This window comes from Salmo salar, chromosome 04, assembly GCF_965601325.2.
Source record: "Salmo salar chromosome 04, fSalSal1, whole genome shotgun sequence".
Classification (NCBI taxonomy): Eukaryota; Metazoa; Chordata; class Actinopteri; order Salmoniformes; family Salmonidae; genus Salmo; species Salmo salar.
The window spans coordinates 38,158,279-38,184,722 of record NC_138294.1 but is presented as its reverse complement, the minus strand read 5'-3'; the positions used below and the strand labels follow the sequence as shown (position 1 = coordinate 38,184,722).

General features: G+C 42.3%; 1 protein-coding gene across 1 annotated transcript; it reads right to left on the bottom strand.

The window, feature by feature from the left end:
- Window positions 1-820: 820 nt before the first annotated feature.
- ncbp3 (nuclear cap binding subunit 3) lies at window positions 821-26,444 on the bottom strand. The gene is made up of 13 exons (XM_014195767.3): window positions 25,981-26,444; window positions 25,305-25,370; window positions 25,057-25,162; window positions 20,400-20,525; window positions 20,190-20,324; window positions 19,853-19,983; window positions 19,667-19,775; window positions 11,362-11,461; window positions 9,990-10,090; window positions 8,805-9,114; window positions 8,406-8,614; window positions 2,115-2,297; window positions 821-2,010 (listed from the first exon to the last, which is right to left on the bottom strand). Exons 1-13 carry the CDS (start codon window positions 26,161-26,163, stop codon window positions 1,712-1,714), a joined length of 2,058 nt encoding a protein of 685 aa, XP_014051242.1. The 5' UTR covers window positions 26,164-26,444; the 3' UTR covers window positions 821-1,711.

Below are 26,444 nucleotides of genomic sequence, written 5' to 3'. Positions count from 1 at the left end.
AAAGTGAGAAAGTGTGTGGTGTTCCTTTCACCTCTATAGTGGCATCCAGCTTAAGTCAGGCCCAGCTCCAGCTACACTTCATCCCTGAATCCACTTGTTTAATAACAAGCAACTCCTCATTTTCACCTAATTCTCATTCTGAAAATTAACCACATACTTACTATACATTAGTTAACAGATAGTGGTTAGTTCATTAGCTAGTTAACATTTCACAGATTGTCAGGGACCAGTAAGCAACTAACGCGTTATAAAACTTGAAGAACGGCAAGGAGTCGTATACCAGTTAACGAATTGGTTAGGTTACTAATGTCAGCTCATCTGATGTAACGTTAGCCGTTAGCTGTCTGACTTTATTAGCAAGCTAATTTTCACACCATAAATGAGTTGGCTACTGTTCCTCAACATTTCTCTGGCTAGCTAACGGAGAATTGGATCCAGGTAGCAAGTTACTTATCAATGCTAATACTTGTTCCACCACACTTTCTCCCTCACCTCAAACGTTCCAAATGCCAGTTGTTTTTCGGTTACAGCTCATGAAGTACGCTTCTTCACCTTCTCACCCACGTCTCCATGGTCAGGCTTCTCACCTAACCTAACCTCTTCGTTATCGTTCAGGGGACGCGCTGCTGTAACTGGCATGCTGCCTTTGCAGAGCACGGACTGATGCTCTAACCAGTAAATTGGTTGTCTCTTCAGGTGCTGCATTCTGTTGTTATGTAAACGATGGGCTGAGCCTTGGATACAGCCAGTATTGCTCCAAACGTGCATCACTCGTTCGCTTACAGCCAGTAGTGATGGTTAATGGTACCAAGACAAGCAGTAACAAGACAGATCTCTTTATTTCTGCTGACACCTTAAATCTATTTGTTTTCCATCTGGGAATGTAGGTGTACATACCAAATGGCACCCTATTCCCTACATAGTGCATTACTTTTGACCAGGGCCTTATGGGCCCTGATCAAAAGTAGTGTACTACATACGGAATAGGGTTCCATTTGGCACGCACCTCGTCCGCCTTGAATAACATAATATTATCAACATTGGCCATTTGCACATAATACCAACAGTCAAAGTACAAAACCTTTCAGTAGAGAACCAATTCATCTGGTGTAGTCTTCTCTATGGCCCCAGCCTTTGGAAGGAAAAAAAAAATGCCACAAACCATATATTTGTTGTTCATAGTCACTCACACAGATACCACATACGATACAGTGTCTGGTTCCACACACAGAGAAACAGAGGGAGCAAGCTCAGTATCTGCCTCTTACTCTGTCACAGTTCTTCTGTAGTCGACTTTACAGGAGGTTATAGAGACATTTATATTGCTCATTAATGATTGGACATGACTTGACATGTAGGTAGGCTATCAGAGGATGAAATGTCATGGGAACAGGTTTGATCAGAACAACAGTCCCATGGGCTGCAGAGATAATGTAATACAAAAACAAAATGGCCTCCTGTCCTGAAACAGAACGTCTCAGTCTTTCAAAAATTCTGTCCAGTTTATTTTCTCATTTCTCTTTATAAAGTCTTTTCTTTTATGCTTGTACGATGGATCAGGCTACAGCGACAGGGGCCCAAGGATCAAGAGTCCTCCAGACACTGAGAGGTAACTCAAGAGGAGGGCGAGGGTGGATGATCACCTTTCTGCTCTAAATGAAGGCATGACCAAATCCACACATCTCCCGCTCTTTCTTTCTCCCTCTCGGTCTCAGGAGTCTGAGTCAGATCCGTTACTGCTCTCCCGGCTGATCTCAATCTGTAGCGAGGGCAGGTTATCAAGCCGACTCTTCTTCATCTTGTGGGTCTGCCGTTCCTTCTGTTTGATCAAGGCCCCCCACACCTTCTGCAGTGCAGAGTCGTCCTCCTCCTCCTCCTCATTTTCCTCTTCTCCTTCCCGCCCCCCCAACCTGGAGCTGGCTGATCCCGAACCCGCACGGCGACTGGAAGGCTTCCGCTCGGGAACACCACCCTTATGGGAGGAGGGGCCGAGCCTGCTCCACAGACGACCTGGGGGAGGGAGCAAGGGTTCAATTTTAAAGCCCTTTCAGTGTCTTTTCAACTAATGTACTGCATTATTGACTAATAGCAGTAGATGTGTTTTTGTTCCTTACTTGATTTCCTGTCTTTGGACGAATCAGAATAGAGGCCGCGGGAGTCTAGTTTGGCCATGCCCAGTCGGCTGTGGACGTCTGTGATTGGCTCTCGGGGAGGGGGTGAGTCTCGGGAGGTGACAGGGGAGGCGGAGTGTCGTCTCTCAGGAGAGTAGGGTCTCTTCCCTAACCTCTGCCTCACATCTACACACAACACAAGGTTAAATACACTATACACACAAACCAGAAAAAAAAACATTATACCACATCATTGATATTAACCTGGTCCCCAGGATATTGCGCACATAAGTCTGGGACATCAACGATTCAAAGTTGGCCTAAGTGGGAGTGACCATAGATATCTTTAAACGGGTGGGTTGTTTAGCAACAGTGGAGCAAAACAGGTGGGTTGGCTTAGAATCAAAGGATTGTTGGCAACATGGAAACTATATTTCTTCTCCAAATCTTTATTGAAAACAAATACATTGTTACTAGGGATGTGCATCTTTCCCTTTCAAGACGATTCAATGCGTATCTATCTAGACACATGGGCTCCGATACGTTTAAGTTTGATTTGAGGAATGAATCGATGCGATTCGGTGCACTAACATTTGTTGCATAAACACATTACATTTCCATTCCAAACTGAAATCTGTTGCTGATGGAGCTCAAGAGCTGGGTGTCTCAGCTGGATCAGTCTGAGCCAACTTTGGTGTGTGTGTGTAACTTAAGTACAGTATATATCTATGTAGGCACCTGAGCTACGCCATAAGGGAGACTGGACATCTACCACCCCACTACCAGTTAGGGGGGGACAATGTTTGCATTCTGTCCCCCCCCCCCTTTTGATCTGAAATCAGATTAAAAGTGTTAATAGCTAGTAATGTATCAATATTTATCTTTAAAAAAATTTGCTATGACAGTAAATTAATATATAGCACAACTTTGGATTTCACCCGTCTCATAAATCACATGGTTTAGACCGTTTTGACAGTGAGCTTCTACTGTCCTCGTTATGAAATGATCAACTTTACCCTGTATATCTAAAAATGACAATATATACTGATTGTTCCAGGCAAAAATACCAAAACTATCGATGAACCTGAACAATCAGATGTAATGCAAGCTTCGATTAGCATGAAGCCGACCTATAGCCTGATGAGTTTAGGCTACTTTTAAATCTGGCAAAATAATTTTCAGCGCATTTGATTCAAAATAATCTAGCAAATTACATTGGTTGTCATTCAACTAATAAAGCATAATCTTGCGCAAGCCATTTTACAAAATGCTTAACCTGTTAGGGCTAGGGGGCAGTATTGACACGGCCGGATAAAAAACGTACCCGATTTAATCTGGTTACTACTCCTGCCCAGTAACTAGAATATGCATATAATTATTGGCTTTGGATAGAAAACACCCTAAAGTTTCTAAAACTGTTTGAATGGTGTCTGTGAGTATAACAGAACTCATATGGCAGGCCAAAACCTGAGAAGATTCCATGCAGGAAGTGGCCTGTCTGACAAGTTGTGTTTCATCTTGGCTCTTTTTATTGAAGACTGAGCATCTTTGCTCTAACGTGACACTTCCTACGGCTCCCATAGGCTCTCAGAGCCCGGGAAAAAGCTGAACGATATCGAGGCAGCCTCTGGCTGAAACACATTATCGCTTTTGGCAAGTGGCCGATCAGAGTACTATGGGCTTAGGCGCGTGCCCGAGTCGACCGAATGCTTTATTTTCTTTCGTCTGTTTACCTAAACGCAGATTCCCGGTCGGAATATTATCGCTTTTTTATGAGAAAAATGGCATAAAAATTGATTTTAAACAGCGGTTGACATGCTTCGAAGTACGGTAATGGAATATTTAGAATTTTTTTGTCACGAATTGCGCCATGCTCGTCACCCTTATTTACCCTTTCGGATAGTGTCTTGAACGCACGAACAAAACGCCGCTGTTTGGATATAACTATGGATTATTTTGGACCAAACCAACATTTGTTATTGAAGTAGAAGTCCTGGGAGTGCATTCTGACAAAGACAGCAAAGGTAATAACATTTTTCTTATAGTAAATCTGACTTTGGTGAGTGCTAAACTTGCTGGGTGTCTAAATAGCTAGCCCTGTGATGCCGGGCTATCTACTGAGAATATTGCAAAATGTGCTTTCACCGAAAAGCTATTTTAAAATCTGACACCGCGATTGCATAAAGGAGTTCTGTATCTATAATTCTTAAAATAATTGTTATGTATTTTGTCAACGTTTATCATGAGTAATTTAGTAAATTCACCGGAAGTTTTCGGTGGATATGCTAGTTCTGAACATCACATGCTAATGTAAAAAGCTGGTTTTTGATATAAATATGAACTTGATTGAACAAAACATGCATGTATTGTATAACATAATGTCCTAGGAGTGTCATCTGTTGAAGATCATCAAAGGTTAGTGCTGCATTTAGCTGTGGTTTTGGTTTTTGTGACATATATGCTTGCTTTGAAAATGGCTGTGTGATTATTTTTGGCAGGGTACTCTCCTGACATAATCTAATGTTTTGCTTTCGCTGTAAAGCCTTTTTGAAATCGGACGATGTGGTTAGATTAACGAGAGTCTTGTCTTTAAAATGGTGTAAAATAGTCATATGTTTGAGAAATTGAAGTTATAGCATTTTTGACGTATTTGTATTTCGCGCCACGCGATTCCACTGGCTGTTGACTAGGGTGGGACGCAAACGTCCCACCTAGCCCATAGAAGTTAAGGTGTCGGTATGCTTCAGTTCTGCTGGCGCCTAGCCCAAATCTGTGTGTGCTCGCATACTCCCTTAGAAGACCTTCACTTGACACATTTGAAAAAAGCGTCAATAGTACTCTCAGAATTAATCTAAGAAATGAATGACTGATTTCTTGAGTTATAAGTTTTGCCAAGGAGATCTTAGTCGCACAAGATGTTTGGCGCAGTATTTCTTTATGAACAAATATGCATGAAAACGAGCAGTCTCGTGGAATGACACCAAAAACTTTATTGAAGAATTCCTATGGTTAACCAATCACTGACGAAGGGGTGTAGACTGCAGCTACCGACTTCAGCTTGCCTCAAGAAACAATGTAGTGTGCCCGAATAGCCCAAAAAAACCTTACCGAAGTCCAAATGAACAAAAGCGTCACAATATATGCACAAACTCTTCTGAACTGTTTCGGCCGGGAATTATGCGGACAACTTTAGGGGAAGGAGTTGTGGTAGATGATTGGTTGGTAGATTAACCTGTTGGGGCTAGGGGGCAGTATTGAGAATTTTGAAAAAAATATGTGCCCATTTTTAACTGCCTCCTACACCAACTCAGAAGCTAGGATATGCATATGAACAGATTTGGATAGAAAACACTCTGAATTTTCTAAAACTGTTTAAATGGTGTCTGTAAGAATAACAGAACTCATATGGCAGTCAAACCCTGAGACAAATTCTGACAGGAAGTGGATACCTCATGTGTTGAATTACTTTTAAGCCTATGCCATTGAAACACATAGGGACTTAATCATTGAGCACTTCCTACGCCATCCACTAGATGTCACCAGTCTTTACAAAGTGGTTTGAGTCTTCTACTGTGAAAACTGACCGAACAAGAGACTTGGAACGTTGGTCATAAGCGGATGGCCGATACTACTCTGGCACGCGAGTGCATGTTTGGGTACTCTCGTTCCAATACGTTTTAAAAGAGAATGCAATCGTCCGCCTTGAATATTATTGAAGTTCTGATTGAAAAAGGCCCTAATGATTTATGCTATACAACGTTTGACATGTTTGAACGAACGTAAATATTTTCTTTCCCCTCTTTGGTGAAGACAAGTCCGGCGGGCGTCGTTCATGTTTTTGAGTAGTCTACAGGACGCGCTAACAACACAGAGCTTTTTGGACATAAATTATGAGCTTTTTCAAACAAAACTACATTTGTTATGGACCTGGGATTCCTGGAAGTGCCTTCTGATGAAGATAATCAAAGGTAAGGGAATAGTTACATAGTATTTTTGATTTTAGATCTCTCCAACATGGCGCCTAGTCTGTATCGCAAAGCCTATTTTTCTGGGCGCAGTACTCAGATTATTGCCAAGTGTGATTTCCCAGTAAAGTTATTTTTAAATCTGGCAATGCGGTTGCGTTCACGAGATGTTAACCTATAATTCTTTGAATGACAATACAATATTTTACCAATGTTTTCGAATAGTAATTATTTAATTTGTTGTGCTGATTGACTGGCGGTATTGGAAGGAAAATATTTCCTCAACATCAACGCCATAGTAAAACGCTGTTTTTGGATATAAATATAAACTTAATAGACAATACATGCATTTTTTGTTCTAACATAATGTCCTAGGAGTGTCATCTGATGAAGATTGTCAAAGGTTAGTGCATAATTTTAGCTGGTTTTCTGCTTTTGGTGACGCCTGTCTTTGCATTGACAAAACATTACACACAGCTATTTTCAATGTACTGTCCTAACATAATCTAACTTTATGCTTTCGCCGTAAAGGCTTTTTGAAATCGGACAACGTGGTTAGATTAAGGAGATGTTTATCTTTCAAAGGGTGTAAGATAGTTGTATGTTTGAGAAATTTGAATTATGACATTTAACCTGTTAGGGCTAGGGGGCAGTATTGACACGGCTGGATAAAAAACATACCCGATTTAATCTGGTTACCACTCCTACCCAGTAACTAGAATATGCATATACTTATTACATATGGATAGAAAACACCCTAAAATTTCTAAAACTGTTTGAATGGTGTCTGTGAGTATAACAGAACTCAAATGGCAGGTCAAAACCTGAGAGATTCCTTTACAGGAAGTGGCCTGTCTGACCATTTCTTGAACTTCTTTTCCATCTCTATCTTTTACTAAGGATCTCTGCTCTAACGTGACACTTCCTACGTCGTCCATAGGCGCTCAGAGCCCGGGAAAAAACAGAATGTCGTCATCCCAGCCCCAGGCTGAAACACATTATCGCCTTTCTCAAGTGGCCGATCAAGGGACACTGGGCTTAGGCGCGTGACCCGACCGCCCCCGCCTTTGTGATTTTTTCCTCTGTTTGCCGAAAAGGAGATTCCCTGTCGGAATATTATCGCTTTTCTACGAGAAAAATGGCGTAAAAATTGATTTTAAACAGCGGTTGACATGCTTCGAAGTACGGTAATGGAATATTTAGAATTTTTTTGTCACGAATTGCGCCATGCGCACGACCCTTCTTTACCATTTCGGATAGTGTCTGGAACGCACGAACAAAACGCCGCTATTCGGATATAACGATGGATTATTTTGGACCAAACCAACATTTGTTATTGAAGTAGCAGTCCTGGGAGTGCATTCTGACGAAGACAACAAAAGGTAATCAAACTTTTATAATAGTAAATATGATTATGGTGAGTGCTAAACTTGCCGGGTGTCTAAATAGCTAGCCCGTGATGCCTGGGCTATGTACTTAGAATATTGCAAAATGTGCTTTCACCAAAAAGCTATTTTAAAATCGGACATATCGAGTGCATAGAGGAGGTCTGTATCTATAATTCTTAAAATAATTGTTATGCTTTTTGTGAACGTTTATCGTGAGTAATTTAGTAAAATGTTAGCGAATTCCCCGGAAGTTTGCGGGGGGTATGCTAGTTCTGAACGTCACATGCTAATGTAAAAAGCTGGTTTTTGATATAAATATGAACTTGATTGAACAAAACATGCATGTATTGTATAACATAATGTCCTAGGGTTGTCATCTGATGAAGATCATCAAAGGTGAGTGCTGCATTTAGCTGTCTTCTGGGTTTTGGTGACATTATATGCTGGCTTGAAAAATGGGTGTCTGATTATTTCTGGCTTGGTACTCTGCTGACATAATCTAATGTTTTGCTTTCGTTGTAAAGCCTTTTTGAAATCGGACAGTGTGGTTAGATTAACGAGAGTCTTGTCTTTAAATAGCTGTAAAATAGTCATATGTTTGAGAAATTGAAGTAATAGGATTTTTAAGGTTTTGAAAATCGCGCCACAGGCTTAAAGTGGCTGTTACGTAGGTGGGACGAATTCGTCCCGCCTAGCCCAGAGAGGTTAATTGTTTTCAAATTTGGCGCCCTTGATATTTCACCTGCTGTTGATAGGGTGTACCAGGGGTGGGACGCTTCCCACCTAGCCCATAGAAGTTAAGCCAATGCATGGAGAGTTTTACCCAATCTTTCTGTATTGGCTAACAAAGGCCAAGTTTGATGTGTTGGTCCAATAGAGTTTGAAATGTCTTGGAACTAGATTACATTGATATTGAGTGTGTAGATTAGTGGATAACTGACCTGTCTTTCCACTACTGGCCACAGGGGTGTGCTGTCTATGCTGGGTTAGGCTCTGTCTTTTTTCCTCCAATAGCTGCCTCACATCCATCACTTTCTCCACTGCACTGCTTTTGGTCCCGCCCACCGATCCTCCACTTCCTCCTCCTCCACCAATCCTGTTCCGGACGCCACTACCCCCCAAGCCGCTGTCACTGCGAACAGAAGAGTGTCTGAAGAACAGACAGGGAGAACATCAACTATTAATTTACTATGTTACCTACGTTAAAAGGTCCGCATTCTGCACACAAAGACAAACCCACACTGTAGGCCCCTGAGGTTGGTCATCATTGCCTTGTAAGCATACATGGTCATGTCACCCACCTCCACACAAACTTTTGTCCACCACACACACCCACTGACCGTATAGTCTTGAGGTTGGTCTCGACCTCGTCTGCGTACATGGTCATCTTCATGCTCTTCTTGGGAGAGGGGGTTGAGATCATCTTGAGCTCCAGGTCATAGTCCATTTCGTCTGAGTCTGACGAGACAGAGGGGGAAGAGGAGGGCCTGCCCAAACGACTCCGCAGGGCCACCCCTGGACCTCCCCCCCTCTCCCTCTTCTCCTTCTCTTTGTACTCCACCACCCTGTCGTCTGAGTCCATGTCCTCCTCTTCCTCATCCTCCTCCTCCTCTTCCTCTATTGGTTCTTCTGGTAGGTTGACCAGGTCAGCTGGAGAGGGGAGAGACGGAAAGGAGGGGGAGAGGAGGGGGAGAGACGGAAAGGAGGGGGAGAGACGGAAAGGAGGGGGAGAGACGGAAAGGAGGGGGAGAGAGGGACGGAGGGATGAGAAGGAAAGGAAGGATGGGGAGAGAGGAGACGGAAAGGATGGGGAGAGAGGAGACAGAAAGGATGGGGAGAGAGGAGACAGAAAGGATGGGGAGAGAGGAGACGGAAAGGATGGGGAGAGAGGAGACGGAAAGGATGGGGAGAGAGGAGACGGAAAGGATGGGGAGAGAGGAGACGGAAAGGATGGGGAGAGAGGAGACGGAAAGGATGGGGAGAGAGGAGACGGAAAGGATGGGGAGAGAGGAGACGGAAAGGATGGGGAGAGAGGAGACGGAAAGGATGGGGAGAGAGGAGATGGAAAGGATGGGGAGAGAGGAGAGACAGAGGGGGAGGAGAGAGGAGAGCAAGAGGAAGTCACAGATTACCACAGGAGATGTGTAAATAAATGTTAGAGCATAACAATTAGGCCTGGTCTGTAAACGTTTGTGTGAATCTTCCCACTTCAGTGTCTGTAGGGTGGTATGAGTGTGTGTTCGTACCGGAGTGTCGGTGTGCGCAGGGCAGGGCGTGCGTGCGTTCTTACCAGGGATGGTGTGTGTAGGGCAGGGCGTGCGTGCGTTCTTACCAGGGATGGTGTGTGTAGGGCAGGGCGTGCGGCGTTCTTACCAGGGATGGTGTGTGTAGGGCTGGGCGTGCTTGCGTTCTTACCAGGGATGGTGTGTGTAGGGCAGGGCGTGCGTTCTTACCAGGAATGGTGTGTGTAGGGCAGGGCGTGCGTTCTTACCAGGGATGGTGTGTGTGTGTGTGTGTGTCCTTACCAGAGTGTCTGTGTGTGTAGGGTGATGTGTCCCCCATGCTGTCCCCTATCAGGGGTTTCTTGCTCTTGCTCACGATTCTGCGTGTGTGATACCGTCTCTTCCTGCAGAAGGTAACAGAGAGATATTAGCAACAACATACCCACCCATATACTTCTCCCCGTACAGTCTATACGTAACCTAAGACCCACCCTATACCTTCAAGGTCTAACCTAACCGTATCCCCTAAACCTTCTAGACCAGGGGTATTAAAATCTTACCCTATTTGATCTGGCGTATTGCTGGTTTTCTGTTCTACCTGATCATTTATTTAACACACCTGGTGTCCCAGGTCTAAATCAGTCCTGATTAGAGGGGAAGAATTAAAAACAAACAGTGGAACTGGCTTCCCGGTCCATATTTGAATTTGAGGGTTCTCAACTAACCAGCATGTCTTTTTTCCTGATAGCAGGAAGGGTGTCAAAAGGGGGAAAAAAAACAAAAAGAAAATCAGGGAAAACAGATGAGAAGTAGAGGAAATGAGAGAGATAAAAGTTAAAGATAGAAGGTGGGGGGGCAGAATGACATGGTCAAGCAGAGGACGATAAACATAGATGTTAGTACTACTATACACTAACGTTTTTTGCTGAATATGGGAAGGCGCAAACAAAGAAAAAGTGAGTGAAAGAGACAAAAAGCAGTACAATGTACAACAGTGTAGCAGCATATCAGTTCCAGTCAGCCATGGTGGTGCTGAGGATCTGGCTGTAACATGATGGTTTAGAACAAAGAAAAACAAGAAACTAATTAAAGGAACTCAGTCCAGCTTTCAACATACTCTTGAAGGTTGTAATAGTGGAATGCACAAATTGGGCAGTGCATCAGTTTTCCTCGTCATGTCAGTTATTGCATATCTTAGAAATCAATTTATAACTTGTCAGAAATGTCCAGATCAACTAGCCCATGTCAGATGTTTTTTAGCCCATAGATTTTGTTGTTATGGTTGTCACTCAAATATCACATGATTACACATTTGAAGTGGCAAAACGTATCAAATTGCAAGACAATTAGCTTTACAACAGCAACATTTTCTTTGCACCCCATGACAAAATGTGTAGAATTGCAGGAAATAACCTTTAAACCGGCAACATTTTCTCTCCCCCAACAAGAGGGGTGTGAACAGTTTGTTTCATGAACAGTGCTTGTGCCCATAGAAATAGACGGGGCACAAGCTATTCGTACATGCTGGAAGGGGGGCCTGAGTGAAATAGTTTGGGAACCCCTGGTTTAGCACACTGTCCCCCTGAATCACCATGGAGACACACCACAGGGTGCCTATCCAGCATGTATGAATAAAATCAGTGTTGGCCAAGGAAGCATCTGTGTGTGTGGTTACCAAGAGTTGCTGAGGATGCCCCTCATGCCTCCGTAGTTCGGGTTGCCGTACTTCATGTAATATCTGCTCTTCCTCGCAGCACCCAGCTCCTTCTTATCACCTGAAAACACAGAAGGAAAACAGTCACAATCCTAATACGGTGCCTTCAGAAAGTATTCATACCCCTTGAGCTATTCCAATTTTTTTTGTGTTACAGCCTGATTTCAAAATGGATAAAAAAAATATAAAAAAATGTTCTCATACACACAATCAGGTTGGGAAATGACGACCCACGGGTAGATTTTGGCATTGGCGTTTAAGAATGACTATTTCACCAGCCACATTGGCAGGTGGGGTCCCACAGAGCATTTGGGAACATTCAAAATATATATCTCTCCAAAGCCCAAATGTAGAAGTTGATCGAATTAACCCGAAAGGCTACTAAATTGTGACTTGTTCCTCGTGTTTCTTTGCTAGTTACATCGTTTTTATCACATGCTAGCATGTTTTCCAATATTACTTTGAGTTTTCTGCAATTGTCTGCTGCTAGCTAAGAGACAAGAAGATTCTCATGAGGGCCCCCATTACCACTGTAAACCCCTCACTTACAAGGGCAGCTGATCATTTTGGTCTCACCTAATAACTCAAATATTTGGGGTGCATTGTGTTTGATTGAGCATGGAACACTCCAAAAATCTGTATTAAACTTTTTGTAATTTCTTATTAAAACACACATACTTTCATCGTGCTCCTAAACTTCTGCCACTAAATTTCAACTCACAGTGCATTCGTAAAGTACTCAGATCCCTTCATTTTTCCCACATTGTTACATTACAGCTGTGCACCAGGGCCTCCCACTCTTTCTATTCTGGTTAGAGCCAGTTTGCACTGTTCTGTGAAGGGAGTAGTACACAGCGTTGTACGAGATCTTCAGTTTCTTGGCAATTTCTCGCATGGAATAGCCTTCATTTCTCAGAACAAGAATAGACTGACGAGTTTCATTAGAAAGTTCTTTGTTTCTGGCCATTTTGAGCTTGTAATCGAACCCACAAATGCTGATGCTCCAGATACTCAACTAGTTTAAAGAAGGACAGTTTTATTGCTTCTTTAATCAGGACAACAGTTTTAAGCTGTGCTAACATAATTGCAAAATGCTTTTCTAATGATCAATTAGCCTTTTAAAATGATAAACTTGGATTAGCTAACACAACGTGCCATTGGAAGACAGGAGTGATGGTTGCTAATAATGGGCCTCTGTACGCCTATGTAGATATTCCATACATTTTTTCCAGCTACAATAGTCATTTACAACATTAACAATGTCTACACTGTATTTCTGAGCAATTTGATGTTATTTTAAATGGACAAAAGAGTGCTTTTCTTTCAAAAACATGGACATTTCTTAGTGACCACAAACTTTTGAACGGTAGTGTATATACGGTTGCAGTCGGAAGTTTACATACACTTAAGTTGGAGTCATTAAAACTCGTTTTTCAACCACTCCACAAATTTCTTGTTAACAAACTATAGCTTTGGCAAGTCGGTTAGGACATCTACTTTGTGCATGACAAGTAATTTTTCCAACAATTGTTTACAGACAGATTTCACTTATAATTCCCTGCATCACAATTCCAGTGGGTCAGAAGTTTACATACGCTAAGTTGACTGTGCCTTGAAACAGCGTGGAAAATTCCAGAAAATGTTATGGCTTTAGAAGCTTCTGATAGGCTAATTGACATCATTTGAGTCAATTGGAGGTGTAGCTGTGGATGTATTTCAAGGCCTACCTTCAAACTCAGTGCCTCTTTGCTTGACAGCATGGAAAAATCTAAAGAAATCAGTCAAGACACCAGAAAAAAAATTGTAGACCTCCACAAGTCTGCTTCATCCTTGGGAGTAATTTCCAAATGCCTGAAGGTACCACATTGATCTGTACAAACAATAGTACGCAAGTATAAACACCATGGGACCACGCAGCCGTCACACCGCTCAGGAAGGAGACGCGTTCTGTCTCCTTGAGATGAACGTACTTTGGTGCGAAAAGTGCAAATCAATCCCAGAACAGCAGCAAAGGACATTGTGAAGATGCTGGAGGAAACGGGTACAAAAGCATCTATATTCACAGTAAAACGAGTCCTATATCAACATAACCTGAAAGGCCGCTCAGCAAGGAAGAAGCCACTGCTCCAAAACCACCATAATTAAGCTAGACTACAGTTTGCAACAGCACATGGGGACAAAGATCGTACTTTTTGGAGAAATGTCCTCTGGTCTGATGAAATAAAAATATAACTATTTGGCCATAATAACCATCGTTATGTTTGGAGGGAAAAGTGGGATGCTTGCAAGCCAAAGAACACCACCCCAACCGTGAAGCACGGGGGTGGCAGCATCATGTTGGGGGGTGCTTTGCTGCAGGAGGGACTGGTGCACTTCACAAAATAGATGGCATCATGAGGTAGCAAGATTATGTGGATATATTGAAGCAACATCTCAAGATATCAGTCAGGAAGTTAAAGCTTGGTCGCAAATGGGTCTTCCAAATGGACAATGACCCCATGCATACTTCCAAAGTTGTGGCAAAATGGCATAAGGACAACAAAGTCAAGGTATTGGAGTGGCCATCACAAAGCCCTGACCCCAATCCCATAGAACATTTCTGGGCAGAACTGAAAAGGCGTGTGCGAGCAAGGCCTTCAAACCTGACTCAGTTACACCAGCTCTGTCAGGAGGAATGGGCCAAAATTCACCTAACTTATTGTAGGAAGCTTGTGGAAGGCTAACTGAAACATTTGACCCAAGTTAAACAATTTAAAGGCAATGCTACCAAATACTAATTGACTGTATGTAAACTTCTGACCCACTGGGAATGTGATGAAAGAAATAAAATCTGAAATAAATCACTCTATTATTCTGCCATTTCACATTCTTAAAATAAAGTGGTGATCCTAACTGACCTAAGACTGGACATTTTTATTTGGATTAAATGTCAGGAATTGTGAAAAACTGAGTTTAAATGTATTTGGCTAAAGTGCATGTAAACTTCCGTGGACGTGTAATCTACTCAACTAAAATATTTTATTAAAGTAAAGTAATTGTGAATAAATGATTAGCAGTAATGGGCAGTCCCTACCATCATGGAACTTTTAATTGTTTTATTATGTGTTACAGCATTCTACCCACATAATGTATTAAAAAAAAATCTAAATTGAAAAGTGATCTTTTTTTTTTTATCTAATGGAAACTGAACCGACCTCAAAAAGCACTAATTGGTCAGCACTACTGTACAGTAACATCCTTTTACATGACAGAGCTCTAGCTCCGCGTTTCATGTCGCTGTATGGGGTTTGACTGACAGACATTCTGAACTTGAGCAATGCACGCTACAAGAAGTTGCCCCCATCCCACCCGGTAATTGGGCAACTTTTGCACATTTTCTGTTGTCCAAGTGAGGGAAATGCTGTAGATTATGAGGATTCTATTTATTTGGAAAGATATTGATTATAATAAATACCGCTTTCATGTCATAAAAGCACGCCAAAACGCCCGTGAGCCCAAATGTGCACTTCTACAAGTGTCCTTGCTCTAGTTTCTCAACGGCACAGCTAGGAAAGCAAAAAAAAGTACCTTATCGTTGATATTGCTTCGGAACTGTGCACACTTTGAAGGTGTGGGGCCACTTGGAGACACACGTTAGTCCTCTCACTCAAATCCTTTTCTAATGTTACTGAAGGTATCCAGAGTATTTTCAATTGGCTAGAAAAAAAATCTGTTATTTCGACCAATCGATTGGTTGAAAGTTTTTAAACGTCTATTTTTCTATATTTTTATTTATTTATTTTTATTTCACCTTTATTTAACCAAGTAGGCAAGTTGAGAACAAGTTCTCATTTACAATTGCGACCTGGCCAAGATAAAGCAAACAGTTTGACACATACAACACAGAGTTACACATGGAGTAAAACAAACAAAGTCAATAATATAGTAGAAAAATAAGTCTATATACAAAGTGAGCAAATGAGGTGAGATAAGAGAGGTAAAGGCAAAAAAGGGCATGGTGGCGAAGTAAATACAATATAGCAAGTAAAACACTGGAATGGTAGATTTGCAGTGGAAGAAAGTGCAAAATAGAAATAATGGGGTGCAAAGGAGCAAAATAAATAAATACAGTAGGGGAAGAGGTAGTTGTTTGGGCTAAATTATAGATGGGCTATGTACAGGTGCAGTAATCTGTGAGCTGCTCTGACAGCTGGTGCTTAAAGCTAGTGAGGGAGATAAGTGTTTCCAGTTTCAAGTTTCAGAGATTTTTGTAGTTCGTTCCAGTCATTGGCAGCAGAGAACTGGAAGGAGAGGCGGCCGAAGGAGGAATTGGCTTTGGGGATGACCAGAGAGATATACCTGCTGGAGTGCGTGCTGCTATGGTGACCAGCGAGCTGAGATAAGGGGGAACTTTACCTAGCAGGGTCTTGTAGATGACCTGGAACCAGTGGGATTGGCGACGAGTATGAAGCGAGGGCCAGCCAACGAGAGCGTAAAGGTCGCAGTGGTGGGTAGTACATGGGGCTTTGGTGACAAAACAAATGGCACTGTGATAGACTGCATCCAATTTATTGAGTAGGGTATTGGAGGCAATTTTGTAAATGACATCGCCGAAGTCGAGGATCGGTAGGATGGTCAGTTTTACGAGGGTATGTTTGGCAGCATGAGTGAAAGATGCTTTGTTGCGAAATAGGAAGCCAAATCTAGATTTAACTTTGGATTGGAGATGTTTGATGTGAGTCTGGAAGGAGAGTTTACAGTCTAACTAGACACCTAGGTATTTGTAGTTGTCCACATATTCTAAGTCAGAACCATCCAGAGTAGTGAGAGATAGATAGACAAACATCCTATCCATTTCAATCATATCAACTACATGCACTGAGTGTGTCTGAAGCTTTAAACGAACTGTTTGATTAAATAATTAAGACAAATGACTAGAGGGAGTCCGACCGCAATCTATTTTATTGTGCAGCCTGGCTCAGACTTGCTGCGCTTTGTTAAAAAAAGACATTGAGTGACAGAGAGTGACAACAGGTGCTAGTCAGTCACTCAATGGCTTCTTTTTTTTTTTTTTTTTTAACACAGAGACAACAGGTGCTTGTCACACTCTCCCTGATGCAGCAACCACCACACATCAACAGTGTGTATAGTGCTGTCCGTGTTGCTGAAGCTGCAACATTCATTTCTGAATGAAATTGTGTTACCGAAATCCCTAATTTGTTTAGGAAAAACATTCCCTGTTCCCTCAACCCTTGCTCTCCTTACGTGACACATGTATGCTTTGAATGCATGTGACTAATAGGGCCTGACCTATAGCATATCATAATCACATCAATACATTTGTTATAAACTCGGAACACTAACACATGACAGCAAAATGGATGCAGAGGACATGACAAACTCGAAAAGGAGGAATGTTTACTGTTTGCGCAGGAGGTAAAGGGGAAGTCAGGTGTGTGGAATAAGTTTGACTAGTTGTGGAAAATACTGGAGATCAAGAAAAATGAGTAAGCGCTGTGTGCATATTGTGTGTGCCAAACAGGTGCTGTTAGATTACAATTTCATTTTTTTGACTGTTCGGAAGAATGCAAATACTAAATAAATCATAAGTGTACCAGAGAGACTGTTGTAACATTTGTTGTAAAGCATTCATTACAGCAAAGACTAAAAACAGTCGCATTCATTCGTGAATGCAATTTCCGGCCTATTTATTATTTACGCTAATTATTCAATGGTCACTTTGTTATTTCAAAACTAAAAGGCTTGATTGCATTTCACATCATGAATGACAGGGATTTATACATTAGCCTAAATAAATACTGAAATATAGGCCTAATTATTATTTACATAAGTATTCAGACCCTTCGCTATGAGACTCAAAATTGAGCTCAGGTGCATCCTGTTTCCATTGATCATCCTTGAGATGTTTCTACAACTGTGGTAAATTCAATTGATTGAACATGATTTGGAAAGGCACACACCAGTCTATATAAGGTCTCACAGTTGACAGTGCATGTCAGAGCAAAAACCAAGCCATGAGGTCTAAGGAATTGTCCATAGAGCTCTGAGACAGGATTGTGTCGAGGCACAGATCTGGGGAAGGGTACCAAAACATTTCTGCAGCATTGAAGGTCTCCAAGAACACAGTGGCTTCCATCATTCTTAAATGGAAGAAGTTTGGAAACACCTAGACTCTCCCTAGAGCTGGTCGCCCGGCCAAACTGAGCAATCGGGGGAGAAGGGCCTTGGTCAGGGAGGTGACCAAGAACCCGATGGTCACTCTGACAGAGCTCCAGAGTTCCTCTGTGGAGATGGGAGAACCTTCCAGAAAGAAAACCATCACTGCAGCACTTCACCAGTCAGGACTTTATGGTACAGTGGCCAGACGGAATCCACTCCTCAGTAAAAGTCACATGACAGCCCGTTTGGAGTTTGCCAAAAGGCACCTAAAGACTCTCAGACCATGAGAAACAAGATTCTCTGATCTGATGAAACCAAGAATGAACTTTTTGGCCTGAATGCCAAGCATCACATCTGGAGGAAACCTGGCACCATCCCTACAGTGAAGCATTGTGGGGGCAGCATCATGCTGAGGGGATGTTTTCAGTGGCAGGAACTGGGAGACTAGTCAGGATCGAGGGAAAAATGAACGGAGCAAAGTACAGAGAGATCATTGATAAAAACCTGCTCCAGAACAGACCTCAGAACAGGATGAAGGTTCACAACGACACTAAGCACACAGCCAAGACAACGCAGGAGTGGCTTCAGGACAATTCTCCGAATGTCCTTGAGTGGCCCAGCCAGAGCCCGGACTTGAACCTGATCGAGCATGCCCAACCTGACAGAGCTTGAGATGATCTGCAGAGAAGAATGGGAGAAACTCCCCAAATACAGGTGTGCCAAGCTTGTAGTGTCATACCCAAGAAGACGCGAGGCTGTAATTGCTGCCCAAGGTGTGTCAACAAAGTACTGACTTAAGGGTCTGAATACTTATGTAATTGTAATAATTCCGTATTTCATTTTTAATACATTTGCAAAAATGTATAAAAAACTGTTTTTTTGTTTTGTCATTGTGGGGTGTTGTGTGTAGATTGATGAAGGGGGGGGGGGGGGGACAATTGAATCCATTTTAGAATAAGGCTGTAACGTAACAAAATGTGGAAAAAGGGTCTGAATACTTTCCAAATGCACTGTCTTGGTAATCTGTATCTCGCAATGGCTTGTATGCCTCACAAAGTATCCTAAAGTTTGCCTCTTCCTCTCTGGTTTTATTGAAATTACACATTTTCCAGGACTTTATAGCCTATTGTCTAGTTCGACTATAAAACGGAAAATATGTTTTGTGTTAACTGCACTGACTAATTTTGTGGGGGAAAACTTTTTGGCACCAGCGAAGAGCATTGGCCATGCCCCCAGTGAGTGCGCACTTCGCATATTCACTGTTTATCATTATAAGTTTGTTTTTGAACAATAATTTCCACATCCAGTTTTGATGGACGTCACATTCTATTTGTGTCTCGTAGGCCTATTATATGAAAAACGTTTTTCTTGATCTGTTTGTCAGTGTCAGCAGAGTAGGCTACCATGTAATTTGTGGTATAAAAGAATATCCAGCTTATGTCTCCAGTCATAGTGTAGTAGAATTGCATGAAATGTGTTTTTCCCGTGCAAAGAAAATTATCTGATACAGCCTATAGCCCAGGCCTCTACATGCTCAGCCATGCATTGAAATGTATTTTTTTGCAAACAGTGATGGAGTTATATTAGCATAAATTATGACTATCCAATCTACTCATCACAAATAGTAGGATAACTTACATAAGTCTGCAAATGTGGTGATACTGTACATGGAATGCTTTATTATAAAGTATCATTTTTACGGTTAAAATTTGCTTCCCCAAACATAACTCACGCGCCGCCTAGGCTAGTGAATTTGCTGTTCGTTACTTGTCTTGTTGGCTGAGGAAACGTAAACGTGAACAGTTATTCTAACATATTCAAAGTGCGTGGTAATGACACGTCATTGCATCCTAGACTTGCATGTTCTGTTAAGATTAATTACCATAATCTAAATGTGATTTCTGTCATTCTGAGCACCGTGGGAGGACGAACTAATCAGGTTACGCAGCCAATGCATATGGATCCGGTATATTTCTCAAATGTCCGGTAAATTTAAATGCTGCCGGTCAAATGTCCGGTGCCACATTTTCATTAGGGAGACCCTGGTGTGTGTGGTGTGTGTGTGTGTGTGTGTGTGTGTGTGTGTGTGTGTGTTTGTGTCTCTCACCGTGAGTGGCCAACCTCAGGAAGAGTTTGTTGCCCTTGAAGGGTTTGATGGCCGGTCGTAGGTCGTTCCGGAGCAGAGACTCACTCTCTGCCTGAGACAGCAGGTCCACCTCAAATGCACACAAACACACAGGTAACTAATATGCAATGTTTCCCCACACACCCACAGTCTTGAACACAGTTTTACCTGGGTGGTCTCAGGTTCTGTTTTCTTCTCCGTCTCTCCCTCGCAGGCTTTCCCCTCATTCTCCTTCACCATCTCTTTCTCCTCCTCATCCACCTCTCCATCATCGTCATCCGAGCCTCGTTCTCTGCGAGCTGAGACAGAACAGCAAGGAACATTCAGTGACAAAACACATTAAGTACATGCCTCATGACTGACAAAACACAATGACCACAAACACAACGTCGCAGTCCTGACCAACACAGAATTACCCACTACACTAATCATAAAACATATAAAGACAGTGAACATTGGAACATGGACACACACTGGACAGTGCATGGACACACAGCACACTCACCCTTGCTCTCCTGGGTGGGATCACCAGGTTCTTTGGTGCAGTCTGTCTCCGTGGTAACCACCTCTGGGTCAGGCATGCGGCTGATGTTGATCAGAGCCCGGGTGGAAGTGACATCATCCAGCCACACCACATTACCTAGGAAACAATATTTAATGGCATGTTAAAAACAGCCCACTTGTTGTCAGTCGCTTCTGTGTGTGTGTTACTCACAGGAGGTGTCGTCAATCCACTCGATGTGTGCTGGAGGGTACTCCTTAAAGTAGCCAAACACATCCTGGGTGCTCATATCATCAACACCCGCCACGTGCAACGCCTCCAGACGCAAGTTAGGGATGGCTGAGAAAGGGAAGGAGAATATAGTCAGTGTGTGTGCGCAATATCGCGATATTCATTAGTATCGTGGCAAGGAAACAAAACACGAAGGGGATTTCACTTCTTTAAGAAAACAGCACTAATGTTGTAAAAAAATTTTTTCCCTTTTTCAGGACCCTGCCTTTACCATGCTTGTTCAATGAACCATAAACAATGAATGAACATGCACCTGTGGAACGGTCGTTAAGACACTAACAGCTTACAGACGGTAGGCAATTAAGGTCACAGTTATAAAGAGGCCTTTCTACTGACTCTGAAAAACACCAAACGAAAGATGCCCAGGGTCCTTGCTCATCTGCTTGAACGTGCCTTAGGCATGCTGCAAGGAGGCATGAGGACTGCAGATGTGGCCATGGCAATAAATTGCAATGTCCGTACTGTGAGACGCATAAGACAGCGCTACATGGAGACAGGACAGACAGCTGATCATCCTCGCAGTGGCAGACCATGTATAACAAAGCCTGCACAAGATCAGTACATCCGAACATCACACCTGCAGGACAGGCACAGGATGGCAACAACAACTGCCAGAGTTACACCAGGAACGCACAATCCCTCCATCAGTGCTGACTGTCCGCAATAGTCAGAGGCTGGACTGAGGGCATGTAGGCCTGTTGTAAGGCAGGACCTCACCAGACATCACCGGCAACAACGTCTCCTATGGGCACAAACCCACCGTTGCTGGACCAGACAGGACTGGCAAAAACTGCTCTTCACTGACGAGTCGCGGTTTTGTCTCACCAGGGGTGATGGTTAGATTCACGTTTATCGTCAAAGGAATGAGCGTTACACCAAGGCCTGTACTCTGGAGCGGGATCGATTTGGAGGTGGAGGGTCCGTCATGGTCTGGGGCGGTGTGTCACAGCATTTTCAGACTGAGCTTGTTGCAGGCAATCTCAACGCTGTGCGTTACAGGGAAGACCTCCTCCTCCCTCATGTGGTACCCTTCCTGCAGGCTCATCCTGACATGACCCTCCAGCATGACAATGCCACCAGCCATACTGCTCGTTCTGTGCGTGATTTCAGTGTTCATACAAATATTTGCACATGTTAAGTTTGCTGAAAATAAACGCAGTGAACAGTGAGAGGACGTTTTTTTTTTTTTTGCAGTTTATTTATTTCCAAGCTATAATACACAATATATTTACATACAGTTGTGTAAAAAAAGTGTCGTCTGCTTTGTGTTTTAATTTTTGCCATGGAACAAATATAGCGAAACTAGTCACAGCCCTAGATAGGGGGCAGTATTTTCACGGCCGGATGAAAAAACGTACCCGATTTAAACTGGTTACTACTCTTGCCCAGAAATGAGAATATGCATATTATTAGTAGATTTGGATAGAAAACACTCTGAAGTTTCTAAAACTGTTTGAATGGTGTCTGTGAGTATAACAGAACTCATATGGCAGGCAAAAACCTGAGAAAAAGTCAACCAGGAAGTGTAGGATCTGAGAAATGTAGTTCTTTCTAGTCTCTTTCGAAACTACAGTATCTGTGCTGTTACGTTGCACTTTCTAAGGCTTCCATTGGCTGTCTAAAGCCTTCAGAAAGTGGATTGAGCCTTCTCCTGTCTCTGGGCAGAGTATAGGAGCTCAGTTAGTGAGTGGTCTGCCTGAGGACAAAGAGATTGGATATGCGCGTTCCCGCGAGCACGCTGTTTTTTCTTTTCCTCCTTGAATGAATACACTATTGTCCGGTTGGAATATTATTGCAATTTTACGTAAAAAAATACCATAAAGATTTATTTTAAACAGCGTTTGACATGCTTCTAAGTACGGTAATGGAACATTTTGACTTTTTGTGTCTCGAAATATGCTCGCGCATTACCCTTTGGATAGTGACCTGAACGCACAAACAAAAAACGGTATTTGGACATAACTATGGATTATTTAGAACAAAAACAACATTTCTTGTGGAAGTAGCAGTCCTGGGAGTGCATTCTGACGAAGATCAGCAAAGGTAATACAATATTTCTAATATTAATTCTGAGTTTATGTTGCCCCGAACTTGGCGGGTGTGTACTCAGAATATTGAAAAATGTGCTTTCTCCTAAAAGCTATTTTAAGTGATTAAAAAGCCAAGTAAGTGTATACCTTCCATCTTTATCCAGCACTTTGTGTGTGTGTGTGTGTGTGTGTGTGTGTGTGTGTGTGTGTGTATATATATATACAGTACCTTCAGAAAGTATTCATACTCCTTGACTTTACACATTTTGGTGTTACAACCTGAATTAATAATGGATTATAAAACCTACACACACACACACTCACACACAATACCCCATGACAAAGTAAAAACCTTTATTGAAAATTAAATACAGAAATATCTCACTTACATAAATATTCACACCTATTTGCTCTGAGTCCAAATTGAGCTCAGGTGCATCCAATTTCCTTTGAATCCACCTGTGGCCAATTCAATTGTTTGGACATGATATAGAAAATAAACACCTGTCTATATAAGGTCCCACCGTTGACAGTGCATGTCAGAGCAGAAACTATGGCTGTGTTCCAATACCCATACTAACATACTGTACACTATATACTTAATGAGTATATACACTACATTCTATTAGTTCATTTTGCTATACTGTAAACAAATGGTCCCGGAAGTTGATGCTGTTGCTATGCAACCTCTTGCTAGCTTGTTAGCATAACAAATGACTAGCTAAGCATTTTACGATTTTTGGTGTGTTCGTAAATTCAATCTGCAGTGCCAGAGTGAACTCTAGGCGTTTGTAAATCCAGAGCGTTGTCAGATTGTAAATTCAGAGCGTTTGGCTCTCAGAGCGCACACTAGGGTTGATGCAAGTGTTCAACGGCAGTCAAGCACCCAAGCTAACTGGCTAACGTTGGCTAGCTACTTCCAGACACAATTGAGAGAACACCTCACTGACCATTATACTCGCCATAGCAGAGCTGGTTAGGCTGTTTTCATGTTATCCAGAGCGTTGGTGACCAACTGTGCTGCTGACAACAATTTATTATGGGTTTTCTTGCCGACATTTTCTGACACCGGCCATATTCAACAGTGCGCGAGAGTGCTCTGAAATCGGAGTAGATAACCAGAATTAACAATGTCCATTGAAATGCACAACAACTATACCACTTAGCTAAGAATTATGTGAATAATCAAGTCAATAAAAGTTGGTTAGTTATTTAATATACTGCCTGCCAAGTTCGATGTATTAGTATCCAACTAATGTTAGGCAACTAGCTAATAAACCTGTACATACTGCTGTAATACTATGCGGTTCGTATGGATAGTGTAGCTAACAAATTGTCAGCCAACATAACGTGTAATTTAACTTATTTAAAGTCAACATTTGTCATTAGTTCAATTAATTTGTATTTGCTCTCATCGGACTTCGGCTGCATATTTTCCACTATTTTCTACAAATCTGAAAACGTGAAGCCACGCCCATTTCCTGAAGAATTGCATTATGGGACCTAAAAGTAGGTAAATAGTGTCCTCTGTGTGTATACTTCGCAGTTTGGCAAATTTAGTATGACATCTGGGAACTTTTGGCATACTAACTATATCCATACTATGACAAATAAGCATACTATATACTCAATTCACGTCACAAATGGTACAGTTAGTGCGGTCAGTATGAGTATTCGAACACAGCTAACTCCATGAAGTCCAAAGGAAATGTCCGTAGATCTCCGATAGAATTGTGATGAGGTATATATCTGGGGAAGGGAATAAAACAATTTCTAGTGTAGAAAGTTTCCAAGAGCACAGTTGTCTCGATCATTGGGAAATTGAAAAATTATGTAACTACCCAGACTCTGGGATGGCCGTCCAACCAAACTGAGCAACCGGGCAAGAAGGACCTTGTCAGTGAGGTTGCCAAGAAGCCAATGACCACTGACAGAATTAGGCTGAGATTGTTGTCCTTTTGGCAGGTTCTCCCGTCTCGACAGCACTTCCCCAATTTGGCCTTTATGGGAGAGTGGCCAGACGGAAGCCACCTCTGAGAAAAAAGGCACGACAGCACACCTGGAGTTCGCAAAAAGGCATGCGAAAGACAGATCATAAGGCAAACGATTCTGTGGGTTGATGAGACAAAAAAAATGTATCCACTGAATATCTGGAAAGACTTGAAGATTGCTGTTCACTACCACTCCCCATCTAACCTAACACAGCTTGAGAAAATCTGCAAGGAAGAACGGGAGAAAAATCCCCATATCTAGATGTGCAAAGGTGATACAGACATACCCAAGAACTCAGAGCTGTAACAGCCACCAAAAAGTGCTTCTACTTAGTATTGTCTCAGGGGTGTGAATGCTTATGTAAATGTTATTTCTGTATTTCATTTTCAATAAATTTCCAAAAACATGTTTTCACTTTGTCATTATGGGTTATTGTGTGTAGATGGATGAGAAAAACATATATTTAATCTATTTTGAATTCATGCTATAACACAAAATGTGGAATAAGTCAAGGGGTATGAATACTTTCTGAAGGCACTGTACGTGTGTGTATCTACCTTTCTTCATGGTGTCTCTGTCCAACACCACATTCTTCTGGGCCAGGTTGGCCTCTGCACGGAAGTGGAACCTTTCCGCTCTCTTCTCCTTCCTCTCAATCGCCTCCTAGACACACACAGTTATAGTAAGACGAGTTATGGCAGTTAAAGTTTAACTGTTGGTTTACCATCTCACTTTTGAGTGATGGAACTAGTATTAGTGTGAATGTTTGCCAGACCACTTTCAGGTGTGGTTACAATACTTGTACCTTTGATGTGACATCGATTCCAGTGATGAATGTGCCAGCTTTGTTCTCATACCGCCGACTTGTGTCCTGGTTAAATGTCAATAAATATGTATACATTAGAGGCTCTTTCTTACTGTGGGGTAGCCTAGATAACAATGTATTGATCTGACAGCTTATGCTTGTTCTGAACAATGAATGACTGTCGACAAAACAAGAAAGTGTGCATTGAGTATATCATACAACACCCCCCCACCCAAAAAAAGCTGGCAAATTGAAAGTGGCAAGATCTCGCACCAAACCTCTGTCCTTGAGGATGTTAAAATGAGTTAGCTAACTAGTGTAACTCACTAGTACGTTGTATTATTAACTATGTAGCGAGGGGGTTTCTGTCATGAAACTTAACGTCAAGTGAATTAGCTAGCCACCGGTAGTTAAGCAGAGTTAAATGCTAAGATAGCCGTTGTTTGTCATAAAATATGTAAAGTTAGCTTGCTTACGCTAGAATCAACAATATACTGTAACACAGACAGGTATGATGTTAATATCAACTAGCTACACTGGGTAACACTAGCTAGTCACTAGCTACCGAGCTATCTTGTTAGCTCAAGGCACGCTGAGCTCCTCCAATACCAACGCAATATTCACAGGCCCCCGAAGGTACGCGAGCCCGCGATCTGGTGAGGCCTACTTCCCTCACCGGCAACAATTCCTTCAAAGACCGGTTAACGGGGATGTTTTCCACCTCGAGTTCACCCTCCTCCACCTCCATCGGTTCAGATTCACGGGCACCTCGGTCCGAGTCTGAATCGGAGTCCGATTCTGAGTGGTCTGGCCCAATGTCTGGCTTTACCGACACCCGTAGACTGCGCACTGCCGCCATGGTCCTAGCACTCCGTCCGCAAACGCTTTCGAAGCAGGAAGACGTGAGTGTGCAGGGAAAGGCTATACGGACACGCCTGGTGCCTAATTTTAGTGAGAGTCGAGTCAAAAACAGTACAGTAAAAAAAGATATCCATTAAAAAAGTACAGTTGCATATCAAATCATGAAAACAATTTATTGAAAGCCAAAGCTATTCTTAACAGTTGGCTTCAAAGAGACGTATAATACACGGATCAAAAATATAAACGCAACATAAGGTGACAGAGGTAAAAACAGTTTCA